Raw genomic sequence first — 14152 nt, 5'->3', positions numbered from 1 at the left:
ATTCTAGTTGCCCGAAGGTAATATCTTCCCCTGTGAGAGGCAACCTGTCTCCCATCACAGTCTGACTCAGACTGACTGCAATCACTCTGAGACAGATTGGTAAAGGTTTGAAATAATCAGTTTGATTTATAATCACACACAGATTACCAACATTCCAATCAATCACTCGCATCAGTCTGAATGAGCCTGCGCTGATGAGCACCAGGTTAAAAGCAGAGCTTTAGTGCTTTTAAAAAGCACAAATGATGAAGATACCAGAGGGGTACATCTGGCTTTCTCTTCTGTTTTTTAGGGAGTCCGATTCGGAGAGCTCAGGTTCGGGAGCTGCTGATGTGTCTGTGCTGGGTTGCGGTTCAGTGGCAGGGGACAGCGATTGGGACTCGGACCTGTCCGACTCCGATCCGAGCCGCTCGTCAAGGACCTCCGCCACTGGGAGCAAATCTGGCCGTCCGAAGCGGCTGCCCGCTGAACCTGACTGGGATTTATTCGGAGAAACCACTGAACCCGAAGTGCTGAGCGAGCTCTTCACGGAGCAAGACAGGAACAACAACGGCATAGCAGAAAGAGTTTCCGGGGTTACCACCAGCATGGCAGCAACACCGTCCGTCCCCATGGCAACTCAACCCGCCACTCCACCGTTGAAGAGGATGTCGACCGTGGAGCAGTCATTGACGAAGAAGGTGACGTGGCAGTTTAAACCTGCTCAGAGGTCGGTGTGCACGGGAAGCAAGAAGGACAAAGAGAGGGAGGCGATGTCGTCATTGGCGGGAAGGTTTACTGAACTCGGAGGTGGCGAGATGTACAGACCCACCCCTTCATCTTCATCGTCTTCATCGTCGTCACCATCGTCATCGTCATCCGGCTGATTTCTGAAAGAAAAGCTTGTTTGGAGAAGCTTTTGATGGGCTGAAGAAAGGTAGAGGCGAACTTTAGCTCCTGTAGACCTGCAGCTTTTGCCTGTCCGTTCCGAATTCTGTGTCTCGCTGCTGCCGTTGCCTTGGATGACCTTGTAAAGGCTGCGTTGCATTTTCTTCAGTTAGTCAACAAGTTATTGTTATTATCATATATCACTTTAAGTTGGGACGGTCTTCACAGAAACAGCACCGTTCCTGTACAGTTTTACTGACTGTCGGTTGTTTTTTTTCACTCACACGTTACATCCACGTCTGTTAAAATAACAGATCCGAATAATTCTGTTGGAGTTTTATTCTGCTGAACGTACTCTGAGGGAGGATCCACCTTCAGACTGATTTCACATCTTATACTATTAGAGCCATGCTGGAATTAAATCACAGTGATCCGTAAAGTGATCTGAGTAGGAGAAAGTGGTTTCTGCTGCTCTCTGATTTTTACGGATGTAAGAGTGTAAACGTCTCGCCTGCTCCCCCACGTCTTTGAAGACGGACTTTTACAAACTGGCTGAGTTTGATCTCTACAGTCTATGGTGTGTTTTATAATCACAGCCAAGTTTACAGTGTATTTAACAGTGTGATAGTATATTTTGAACATGGAGATAATTATTGAGCAAAGTATTAATATATATATGTGTGAGTGTGTGTGACGAGTGTGAACAACTAATTGAAGGATTTAACAATAGAGTTTAATTTAAATGGTTTATTTATCACTTAGACTGAAATTGTGAATGTTATAAATGAGCAATATGCTTACAGATACATGCTATATTCTATGTTTAACGCGCCTTCATTCAAAGGGAGTCAAATACGGCTGTTCTGTCAAACCTGCTGGTGTCTCACTGATACCTGTCAGGTGTCTTTTGGTGAGGGTCAAATTTGAAACAGCTGCCAAATTCACATGTAGAAGCAGGAGAGTTGGCAGTGATCAATAAAATTCTGCCGGCTGGTTTTATCCACCAAATACCGCGGTCATGTTTGGGTTAAAATATGTTTGCAACACGACACACTGAAAAGATGTTTCAGGATACTCGGCACGTGTGCAGTCAGTGCTTAATGTGCAGTTCCTCTAACGTCCAGCAGGGGCTCCAGCAGTGATAGACTCCCACGTTAAAACTTTACAGCAGAAATAAACACGTTTGCATTCACCCTACACCGGGGGGGGGGGTTAGGACCTCACTTGTTTAGATTATTGGGGGCGTGGCCTCTTTGACTGACAGGTGGATGGTGACACAGATTGCTCTAGCTGCTAGCTGTCTGCTAGCTTCACCTGAACTGGACATCTGGACTGTTTTTGAGCTGTTGAAGCATTTTATACGACATCATCCGATCAATAACATGGCTGCTGTGAGGTCACTCTACTAACAGACTGTCCATGAAGGCAGAGCGAGAGTTTGCTGGGATTTTATTATGTTATTTAGCGCTGATCATTAGGTATCTGTGTCTGTGCGATGCTCCCAGCCGCAGGTTGCTAACCTCGGTGGCTTCAACTGGCACAGGCTGGAGGGTGGTGCAATTAATGTAGCGCTATTAACAGCTAATGTGTGGCACAGATGGAACATGGAGTGCAGAGATCTCAGCACACAGAGGCTGCAGAGACAGGCAGGGAGCATGTAGTGCTGGGAAATCACTGAATCACGACAAAGATTTATTTATTTACACTTTCTTCTACTGTTTGAGGCTCTTTTAATAAACAGCTACTTCAGCGTGTTTGATTTGGGGGAATCTTACTGTTCCTGACACAACCTCAAAGGGATATGTCTCTCCTCCCACGACTGAACCAGAAAGCTTTGATTCGTTAGGTGAATGTGGAAACACGATGGAGCCACTGCTTTTTCAGCTACATGTGAAAAATGACAATAACATACAGTCGCTAACTCAGGTTGTAGTATAGAAAAGAGTCTCGTTTTTAGGCCCAGCTGGGGCTCCGCTAAAATGCTCAATCGGAGGCTCCACATGGGGGCTTGTTAAACCAACTGTTAGTGCAGTGGTTGGGTCCATCTTTTATATACAGTCTGTGGTTTCTCTAACACCAGCGGTTTGACAGACGCCGTTATTTGACGCCCTGCCAGCGAGAGCGGGCTGGAGTGTTTAAATGTATAATAATGGCTGAGTTTGATTTTTATTTATGCAGCCAGATTTTGATTGTAAATGCAGTCTTAGACTCATGCAGAGGTTTTATGTGTAACATTTTTAATCATCAGGTAGTTCGGTTTTAAGTGCCATAAACAGCAAGACCACGGCTGAGATGATTGGTCGTCTTTGTCTCACACTGGGTTTATTTCTGCTCAGAGTACAGACTTCTTCTTTTGTAATCCTCCCCCTGCCATCTTTGGCTTTTCTGAGGAGGATAAACATGCTGGAGACGTTTTTCTCCTCGCTCCCCGCCGCCGTTTGTCACCGCTTCAGCTCTGTTTGTGCTGAAAAGCAAAGCAATCCAGGAGATTTCCCTCTGAATCCAAAGCGAAGTGCAGCCAGCGGGGAGGCAGGTGGAGCTGCCAGTCATCCCAGCAGTGGTTCTGCTGTTCAATCATTACATGATGAATGTGGTTATCATTCACTGAGCTAAAAAAGGGGACAGGCAGCACCTTCCAAAGACATCGCAGACATGTCAGGTCACTGATGAGAGCGGCTGAAAGTCTGTTTTATGCACGATGTTGCTGATAAAGGTCTGACAGGCTAATCGTCCTCACATTTAGTCTTGTTGTTCTTAATGTAAAAGTGAAAATGAGGAACGAGGGCCAGATTTACTAACGGTTCATCACTTTTAGGCCTTTTTCTGGTTTTCATGAAGCTGCTGTTGACGAGATACTGTAATAAGGTCTTGGCCCCTCACACAGGGACCAATCAGTGACCTCCGGCAACCTGAGATTGCTAGGGACAAATGAGCATCTCCAACCAGTTTGCCAGAAACCCTTGAGTGAAATCAGCTGTAAAGAGGGCGCTGCCCCACAGATGTCTGTGATTGCTGACACGTCTGCAAACACTCACCAACCGCTGCTCAAACTCGCCTTCAGAATAAAAGTTGCATGTTTTGGTTTAGTAGAGCAGAGCTTTTACGTTGGAGTCAGATTTTCTCTGGTTGGTGTTTTTCGGGTTGCATCGCCGCTCTACAAACAGAGAAATGGAAAACGTTTGACTCCACATGAGATGTTTTTCTTCTTTTGTGCGGACACTCAACGACTGCGGAAATCTGCTGCTCATCCAAATAATCTCATGGAGGTTTCAGGTGCAGCACTGTAAACCTCCAGCAGCTTCCAGCAGCCAGTCAGCGACCAGGTCTCTGGGCCTGTGTGACGGAGGCCTGCTGGTGTTATTGAACTTGAATTCAGAGTGTTAAATTTAAGAGTATCAGAGAGCTCAGAGTGTGAAATGTCGTTTTAAGGAGCTCTGACCTGTGTTAGAGAAATGCCTGCAGCTTCTGGCTGCAGGGAGCAGTAACAGTAACCTCACTAACACTCGGATCGGTCAGGAAATGTTTGAGCATCCTTCAGGTCAGCTGTTCGTCAGCTGTTCGCGAGTTCAGGTTTAGATGGTAGAACTGATGTGAATCTGCAGATGCACTGCGTCACGTTTGTCATCGCTTATTTTTGACCTGCTTGGTGCTCTGTTGCTCAGTTGCCTGGTTGCGTTGCCTGTTACTGAACTAAACTGGCTGTGTCTTTGTGTAAATTTGGTGCACTGCTGGTGGATCACCTGCCGAATGCACCTGATTAGTAAATCTGGCCTCAGAGTTGCTCGTGATGTTTGAAATTCTGGATTTTTAGCCTTGCTGGGATAAGATGATGTTTTTTTTGCCATGAGCAGCTTGAAGCAAGCCGCACACAGAAAGGCTTCAGTGACGACGTTGATGATGATCTGTGTAAACCGACAGGATTTGGTCGGGCCTTAAACGCACCTGTCAGACTTCCCGGTACATCCACAGAGGATTGGAGTGTTTCATTAACATGCCTCTATTTTTAAATCTGCAGCTTCTTGTTTGGACTGTCTGAATGTCTTTGAGGTGAATGTTAATCGGGACACAGTTAATGACTGATGAAGGCTTTTACCCCTCATGTTAGACTATTCCTGGATGGGGCTTTTTTTGCACAGCGTCACCTCTAATCCCCGTGAAAGTCATCATTTAACAGGAAAAGCAAAATGAAGCTGTGAGGAGACTCCCTGGGCCCCACTGACCTCCTCTAGCAGGAGAAATGAACACAAATACATGACTGCATCACTGCCATGATTAAGAAAAAACAAAGACTAAAGTTTGGTTTCAGCAGAAAATGAGACAAAATGGGCTGCAGGAAAACTACTCCACACTTTTATTACTTCCAGGCTGGACGACTGTAATTCATGATTATCAGGAAGTCCTAAAAACTCCTTGAAAAGCCTTCAGTTAATCCAAAATGCTGCAGCAAGAGTCCTGACAGGGTCTAGAAAGAGAGAGCAGATTTCTCCTGTTTTGGCTTCCCTTCATTGGCTTCCTGTTAAATCCAGAATTGAATTCAAAATCCTGCTCCTCACATACAAGGTCTTAAATAATCAGGCCCCATCTTATCTTAATGACCTTGTAGTACCATATCACCCTATTAGAGCACTTCGCTCTCGCTCTGCAGGCCTACTTGTTCCTAGAGTATTTAAAAGTAGAATGGGAGGGAGAGCCTTCAGTTTTCAGGCCCCTCTTCTGTGGAACCAGCTTTCAGTTTGGATTCAGGAGATAGACACTATCTCTACTTTTAAGATTAGGCTTCAAACTTTCCTTTTGCTAAAGCATATAGTTAGGGCTGGACCAGGTGACCCTGGATCCTCCCTTAGTTATTCTGCTGATGGTTTGTGATGCTCTCACCGTGACTTTATGCTGCTGCATTAGCTCTGTCACAAACTTTATTCTGTCTCAGCAGATTCCCTCTCCGATCCTCATTCTGTTGGAAGTTTCTTCCTGTTAAAAGGGAGTTCTTCTTCCCCAGACTCATCGAGTCCTGCTTGTATAGTAGGGCCTTTCCTTACCATCTAAATCAGCCTGAGATAAACGTTGTGACGTGGTGTTACATGAACAAAAAGCAGCCCTGCTCAGACTGAAGTTGTCTAAAGCTCCGAGCGACAGCGGCAGAGGACGTTGTCATGGGAATGATTGCATCTCCAAACTGAGTCTGAATGTTTTTGTCTCTGACAAGCTGCAGCCTTGTTCTCCACCTTCATCCTGTCCTCTGTCTCCTCCACCATCCCCTGATACCATCTTTCACACAGTTTGATTTCAGCTTTTACTGCACAGCAGCACCGTGTCATCACGTTCCTGCACAACATTAACGTAATCTGCTCCAGCCGCCGTGACCACTTGCTCTGTAAACATTACATTTAGTCAAAGAGAGCAGAAACTTCCACTGACAGCGGTCACAGACTGTGTCGCTCGTTCTCTGTTTCACACGTCTGTGTCTCGTCCTCCTCCACGTTGCCTCGTTTCATTCTGCAGCCCCGCTCGCACTCGCCCTGCAGCTGTCGCTCAGACCTGCAAATTCTAATTACGTGATTATCTTTTCTGTTCAGACAAACGGTGCTCGCTCGGAGCTTTTTAGCTGAGACTCGCTCTTTCCTCCCAAAAAACACACGCGTGTGCACCAGCGTGCAGCTGCCAGACGATCAGAATCAGCAGTTCTCAGCTTCAGTCACCGTGAAAGTGATGGAGGTATTTGGAGAGGATTTGTCATAAATCAGTAAAGGAGTGCATGTTTTACTTGAAATCTTTAAATAATCAAAGCGTTCACATTTTGCTGCTTTAGCCTTTGCGGACACTGGGACGTCTGTAAAGTCGTGCCTGTTTCATCGATCCGAGGTCTCGTCACACAAAGTACAATCAGCGGGACTCCTTTCAGAGTCGCCTCCTTGTGCACCTCTGGACCACTTCCTGTTTCGATCATCACTGTACGTCTGGTCACTTTGCCTCTGAGCTGCACACCGCATTCTTTCCACTGACTCAAACTCTTCGCTGTAGAACCGGACATCCTGGGAAAGGTCCAGAGGTGCACACAGAGCTGAGCTTGAAGGAGAGACTGGCTGAATTTAAATAATTGCACCTTCTTTGCTCACTTTGTTTCTAACCCAGCTTCAAATCATGCAAAAGATCTGGGACACATCCCACCCACTTTTCACACCTGAGCAATATATAAACGTGGAGGGGTGGGCCGTGTGCGCTGCTGTGATCCTGGCCCTGTGATTCTATAAAAACGATGAGAAAACGGCTGCAGATCCAGTTTCCCCTGCAGCTCCACAGTCGGGCTTCGGGCAGCTTCTTGGTGATTTGCCGGCAGCTCCAGCTGAGCGGTTCTTTTGAAGCAGACTCTTTCTTCTTGCAGCGATGTGACGGGGCATGGTGAAACTATCTGTGTAGTGACCCACTCTGCATGTTTGTCCTGACCCTGTGTTCAGGCCGAAGACCGAGGCTGTTTATGTGACACTGTTCATTGATTAATTTTTTTTATTTCTGTATTAAACTATTGGCTCTTTGAAGTGTTTCAGCTGAAAACCTGCATCTCACTGGAACATTTTCTAACCTGCTGCTTCACAGTCTGATCGACGAACAAAAGCTCAATAACCGAACGGACGAGTCAGACGAACTTTATCGACCTTTGAATTTCTGTTGCATCAAACTGTGGCAAAACATCTAGTTTCACTGTGATGGATAAAAACCACATCCTCTGCTGACTTTTGTAAAATCAGGCCTGCGTGTAATACTTTGCTGTTCATATCGACGCTGCTCACTGGTAAAGCTTAGCGATTAAGACCTGAGACGGATTCTTAGCTGGAAAATGATTTATGTGAAATCTTTTCGTGTGCCATATTCCCAAGCCTTGTTGAAGTGCATTATTGTACAATAAAGACTAAAGTTGATGGTGGCTGTGACTCTGGCCTGGTTATTTGCAGAAGCAGTAGGTCAGAGATCGGACTGCGTGACAACACCGAAGGAAACGTGAACATTTTAGTGAAGTTTCACAGTTAGGAAGGGCTCATTTAGCTACTATGAAATGACAGATTTATGGCCATGAGCCCAATGTGTGTCCACCTCCTCGGGCAGATGAAATCTTCCTTTACATGATGCTGTCTCCGACCATCAGGACTGAACACAATTCAAAAATAGAACCTTTTCAAATCGTTAGGTGCTGTGGACCAGCCGTGACCTTTAACCTTTTGATTTAAGGCTGGGATGCAGAGGCAGCTGAGTCAGTGCAGAGCTATCCCGAGGTGATCTGCGGGCTTTTATTCAGACAAATGCTTCAGGAAGTCTTTAGACAACGTTTCTCTTTTCAGCAGGACGAAAGTCAGAAACATCCGGTCAAAGAAACCGAAGAGCTCCTCAGGGCTGAGAGGTCGATATCCTTCACCAGACTCGGTGTGAAGATCAGACAGCATCACAACAGAGAGCTGCAGATAACAGCATCTCTGATTCAGGCAGGTCTGCTCAATATTTTTACTTCACTTCTGCCCAATGTCATCGTAGCTAACTGAAATAAGCTCAAGTCTAAAACTAGACCTGAAAAAACATTTCAATTAACTAAAGTAAAATAAAACCGAGCTTTTAAAAACACATTACTGAACAGGGATAACCCCTGAAGGTGTGCTTCAGGGCTCCAGCTTCTTCAGTTCTAAAACTGAACTGAAGAAGCTTCTTGGATAAGAGCTGAAACACCTCCAAGAAACTCAACAGTCGCTTTCCATCCGAGCTCCTTAGACCACCATGGCCTGGCTCACTAGGAACCTACACAGACACTATATAAGGACCATTTACCATCTGGGGAATTTGGAGAACAAGTCAACACTTCACACTTGTGATTGGGCTCCTCAAATCCTTCCTGGACCACCTTTGCTTTGTGGCAGGGCACATTATCCTGCTGAAAGAGGCTGCAGCCATCAGAGAGTACCCCAAACAGGTTGATTGTGTTCATCTGGATGTTTTCAGTGGGGGAAACGTTTCATCCAACTGACTTCTTCAGTCTCAGCTGACTGCAGGTTTGCCCAACCTTATAAACCCCCATTGTTCATTCAGTGGGCTAGTTTCAGTCGTTGTGCAAATGTATTGTTTATAAGGTTAGTGACGAAACACTTCTCCCACTGAAAACATCCGGATGAACACAATCAACCTTTGGGATTTACTTACCTGAAGGATTGAGCCTGCATCAAGACCATCAGGGAGTACCGTTTCCATGACAAGGTGTGCCTGGACCGCTAAATAACGTCCACATGGATGGACATTATACAGATCATTGCCCAAAGCCACTGATGTTCAAATAAAGCCGAGACTTCAATGTCCAGCCTATTCGAATACTTCCTGCCAGTGAAAGAGTTCAGATAATGCAATGAAACAATAAGAAAGTTTGAACTGAAGACAAAGAGCTCAGCTGGAGTGTTTGTTGACATCTCGTTTCCAGGGTTAAGGAGGACATTCAAGCTTAACAAGATAATCTGGAAGTCCTGAGAGTCAAAAAAAAATTATGTTTTTCTAATTTTAGCCTGATTGAAACTGTTTCCTGTCCTGTGTTTGTGGATGAACTCGTCTGAGGTAAAGCACCATCACTAACTTAAGCCTGTTCCTTACCTTGACCTTTTATCTCCACCTACTCCTGTCCGTCCTATCACAGGAGCTCTTTGGTAATGTGACGAGATGTTCCTAAGAGAACCTGGCTGTGACCCAGTATGTAATCCATGACCGGCTGGTAAGTTGGTGTTTGTCTCTAAGCTAAAAAGTTGTAGAACCAACTCGTAGTTGCTTTGGTCACTGACAGGTTGCTGTGGTCACCCAGAGGTTTCAGGGAAGATGCTGAGCTGTCTGCAGGCACTCGTCTTTTGCTCTTCAAAGTAAAAGTTGTCCTACCGCTGAAAACAACATACTTTATAAGGCACAACTTTTACTTTGAAGGGGAACAGACTCTGTTTCTAGTTTGGTGAGTGTCTGCAGACAAGTCGGCCTCTTCCATGCTGGTGACTTTAGTCACTAAAGCAACAACCTGCTGCAACCATCCACCAACTGGGAGTCAGCAGGAGGTTACTGACTGTTTCTAGGCCTGTGTGGATGTGGCTTTAGCAACTACTCACACTCAGGTAACACACATCTTTTACTTGGTAACAGCGGGTCACCGACCACTCTGCACGCCCGGACCCTAAGTCGTCGCTGGTTATGACCCCAAAGGGAGAAAGTCAGAAAGGTCAAATGTAACCAAGAAATTATTTTTTGTCCTCTGACTGAATGGATGCCAATGACAACCTGACACACAGCAAAAACTCCAGTGTTAAATTAACACTGGAGAGTGTCTATATGGGTCCACACCTCTGAGTGTTAAATACAACACTGTTGAGTTTTAAATTAACACTTTTGACAGTGTTATATGTTTAAAAGTAACCTAGTCAGTTTTGAAGATTAACAATGGCTAACACTGAGCAGTGCTGATTTTCTAACACTGGAAAATAACTCAAAATGTTAGAAATATTCCAGTGTTAGAAAACTTATCTCGGTCTCCCTGGTGAGCAGTGTGGTGTTTGCTGTCTTTGTTGACCTGTTTGTTTGTTCATTCCTTTTCTGGATGTCGGCCTACCCGCTGAATTTTCTCTTTTAATTGAATCATGCACATTTTGTGGAAAACTCGCCATTTTTACCCCCCTGCCATCTGTCTCCCTGGGCTTTCTCTAACAACTCGTTATGAAACTGGAATTCATTTAGTGCTGTATCTAAACGAGCGACGAAGCCAACCCCTGGTTGCAATTTAGGAAATGAAATTTTAATTAGAGGTGCAGCGATTTCATTGATATCAAATCAGCGGCATCAGGCTGCGTGATTAATCATTCCTGGGAAAACTGTGAGAGACTTGGAGACACACAGCCAGCCTGCAGAGCCATCTGTGTGTTAAATAGTACATGGTGCAGGAGGAGCTGTGTCAGTAATGTAGGTCTGTCCATCTATTTAAGGCTGATTAATTAGAGCACTTTGAATAAGGCCACGGAGAATGAGAGAGAGAAAGGGGAGAGAGACCACCGTGATGAATGGATAATCCATGTGCCATTTGCACAGCCGCCGCAGGGACTGTGGTGATTTACTGGGCCAGATGACACAGTCTGTTTGCCGTACAGTCTGAAAAAATATGCGAGCAGATTTCGTCTGATTCTTGATCTAATTTGGAGAAACTTTTGAGGATCAGCGACAGTAAACACAGACAGGCGTCCTGCTCGCCACGCGGAGGCACGTAAAGCGGTCATGGCGCCTAGCTGACACAGCCAACGGGACAAAATCGGGATAAAGTTCCTCACGAGATTTCCTCCTGATCGTCAAATAAACACACTAAAGACGCTCTGATCTTCACATAGGATGACGCTCTCGTCCACAGACCTGATTGGTCAGTTGGGGTATTTTTGGTACTCGCTGATCACCGATCAGGAGCAGGTCAGGTCTGCTGCGTCGGTTACCATGGTGAACGCCATTATAAAACACAGAGTGAGGCTCAAGTCCTCCTTCAAAGCGCAGTCGTCTGATTTTCAGTCGTCCTGTCAGCCACACAGTTGTTACTGTAACACGCTTCTGTTCCTATTAATGTGGCCACTTTGACCCGAGCCCCGTACTGCTTCTCCAGTCGCTGAGGCGTCTGTCCCGTCTGCTGCTCATTTCCTCCCCATCAGATCAAAATTAATTCGATGGCCTATGGTTTTTCAGCAGACAGCTCTCTCTCTGGCTTTCCTTAGGCTCTTTGATCTGCATGCTCAGCTCTGATTGGTCAGTTTAAGAGGAGACCAGAAAACCTTTGAACCAAAAAAGTTTCATGCTCAGCGCCTAAATCCTAAAATCGGATGGTCACCATAGCGATGCACCATCATGACGAAGATCTCTGTCTCACTGTTGAATTGTGGCTTTGCTGTCTCCTCTGTGCCGCGTCCTCACTGTCAGTCTGTTTGTCATGATGAATGTTAGCGTGTTGGTCTGCTGTGACTGGTAAATGGTAATTGGCCTGTATTTATATAGCGCTTTACTAGTCCCTAAGGACCCCAAAGCGCTTTACATATCCAGTCATCCACCCATTCACACACACATTCACACACAGGTGATGGCAAGCTACATTGTAGCCACAGCCACCCTGGGGCGCACTGACAGAGGCGAGGCTGCCGGACACTGGCGCCACTGGGCCCTCTGACCACCACCAGTAGGCAACGGGTGAAGTGTCTTGCCCAACGACACCGGCAACCTTCCGATTACAAGGCGAACTCCCAACTCTTGAGCCACGATCGCCTGCAGCGGTCATCATCTCCAACCTGTCCTCTGGATCACGGACCCAGCTGCAGATTAGTCATTGAAGAACAAAACGCATTCTGACCCACAGTGAGAAAGTCACCTAGCATCAGGTTTAACCTTGAAGGTGGTTCAGTTCTTGGTGAGGTACGCCACCAGACCCCGGGCATGCCAGAGAGACAGCTGAGTGTGAAGGTAAAGGTGATTTAGCAGTCGATCGATGTCCTTACCCTCAGCTGTCATCACGGGCAGCAGAAATGAGCTTCGTCTGAAGGGTGAGGAGGGTGAGGAGCTCAGCCACGAGCTGCTACTCCACATCGAAGGGAGTCAGCGGAGGTGGCTCCAGCAGCCCTGCTGGGTGAGGTGATTCTGGCATGAGGAGAGACCGGGGCTGTGGATGGACGGACAGACCAACACATGGGTGGATGCTCACTGCAGCACAAAAGGCCCTTAGCTTTTGAGTGTGTGTGTGTGTGTGTTCAGGGGTATGTATGTGCATGGATATGAGTGTGTGTGGGTGGCTGCTAGCTTTTGTCATGGTGTGTGTGTGAGTGTGAGCTGTGTGGGTGCTGGCTGTTTGTATGCACTGCATGTGTGAAGAGAGGCTGCTGTATCTCAGCAGAATCTAACACACAGACACACACACACAGAGGAATATAAAGAGGAGGGCATTAGGATTCAAGGCTGACTCTCAGGCCTGTGAGATAAAGAGCCACATACTGAAGCATCAACACCCTCAGATCCTCCAGTAATATTAATAACTCTCAGCACCATCGTGGATATTCACCAGCAGTCACCTGTGACGTTTACAAATGAGCAGCTCTTATAAGTCAGTGTGTGGGTTTTGGTATCTCCTCTATGCTGATGATATTCCACTTTAGCTCCCCCTCAGTCCCAACAAGTCCAGGTGGATAGCATCATCGTATCAATCAGGACATCAAGAACCGGATGGCTCAGAGCTTCCTTCGCCTGAATGAGGATAAGACAGGAACGCTCCTTTTCATCTCCTCTGACTCCATCAGAGGAGACATTCTGATCCGCTTGTCCACCGATGCCAAAAACCTCTGACCCCGGCTTTGACCTCAGGGTTTAAACAGAGCTTCTTTCACTGCCGCTCCATATCCGGGTCAGAGCTTCCTGTGAGAGATTGTGAAATTGTCGTTCATGCTCTCGTTTCCTGTCAGTTGTACACCTACACTGGTGTCAGTCGGGCCTCTCTGTCCCGCCTCCAGCTCTTCCACAATGCTGAGCTTCACTGCACCGGCTGCAGTCAGGTCTAGAAGCCCTCCACAGTCCGGGTCCTTCCCTCAGCATCCAGGTCCCTCCAGTCAGGTGCTCTGTGTTTGACCCAAACTGTGGAGTCTGCTCCCTCCACCGGCTCTGACTCCGTCTGATTTCTAGTTATTTCTTTTCCTTCACAGATCCTGGATTATTTCTTCAGGATTCAGGAATTAAACACTGAACAAGGATTATTTTCAGGCTCTCTGATGACTCCATGTGTTAGAACCTTTTGTTTTTATTCTTCACACGTATCCAGAAGGAAAACACTGGAAATTCGCAGCTGATTAAAAATATCGTCTGAAAAACTTCTTTAATAATGTTTCCATCATCTACCCGATCATCTGACATATTTCACAGAGGATAATAGTTTAGATTAACTTCTGAAAATACAAATATGAACATTCATGAATTCATATTTAATCTTTGTGCTGTGAAACTAAAGCGAACAAGGACACTAAAAGGTTTTAAACAGATTCTGTCTCAGTCGAGTTTCTGTCTTTGCTGTTTGTGGATGAATCACAGCCGTGGGCTTTTTCACAGCAGCAGGAAATAATTCCACTAATGGCGACTCCGATCCGGCGATCAGCACGCTGTGCCTCGGTGATGTAATCAGCCTCACCTGCATTCAGACAGGTCAAAGTGATGCAGCAGGGGAGGATCACTCAACAATCTGCAGCACGTCCACGTGGCGTCTCCAAAGACAGAAATCCACCCG

The 14152-nt window shown here is 46.2% G+C and overlaps 1 protein-coding gene across 1 annotated transcript in view; it reads left to right on the top strand.

Annotated features, from left to right (window-relative positions):
- LOC308389632 (uncharacterized protein) overlaps positions 1-7691 on the top strand; it is a 33727-nt gene extending 26036 nt beyond the window's left edge. Inside the window, exon 5 of the mRNA XM_080871121.1 lies at positions 293-7691. Coding sequence (XP_080727247.1) covers positions 293-866 — 574 coding nt within the window. The 3' untranslated portion in view covers positions 867-7691. The remainder of the gene's footprint in view (positions 1-292) is intronic.
- The last annotated feature ends 6461 nt before the right edge of the window (positions 7692-14152 follow it).

The sequence above is a fragment of the Rhamphochromis sp. 'chilingali' genome (assembly GCF_963969265.1).
Source record: "Rhamphochromis sp. 'chilingali' genome assembly, chromosome: 21".
Classification (NCBI taxonomy): domain Eukaryota; kingdom Metazoa; phylum Chordata; class Actinopteri; order Cichliformes; family Cichlidae; genus Rhamphochromis; species Rhamphochromis sp. 'chilingali'.
Note: the sequence above shows the minus strand (reverse complement) of the source record. Positions and strands in the feature narration are given on the sequence as shown.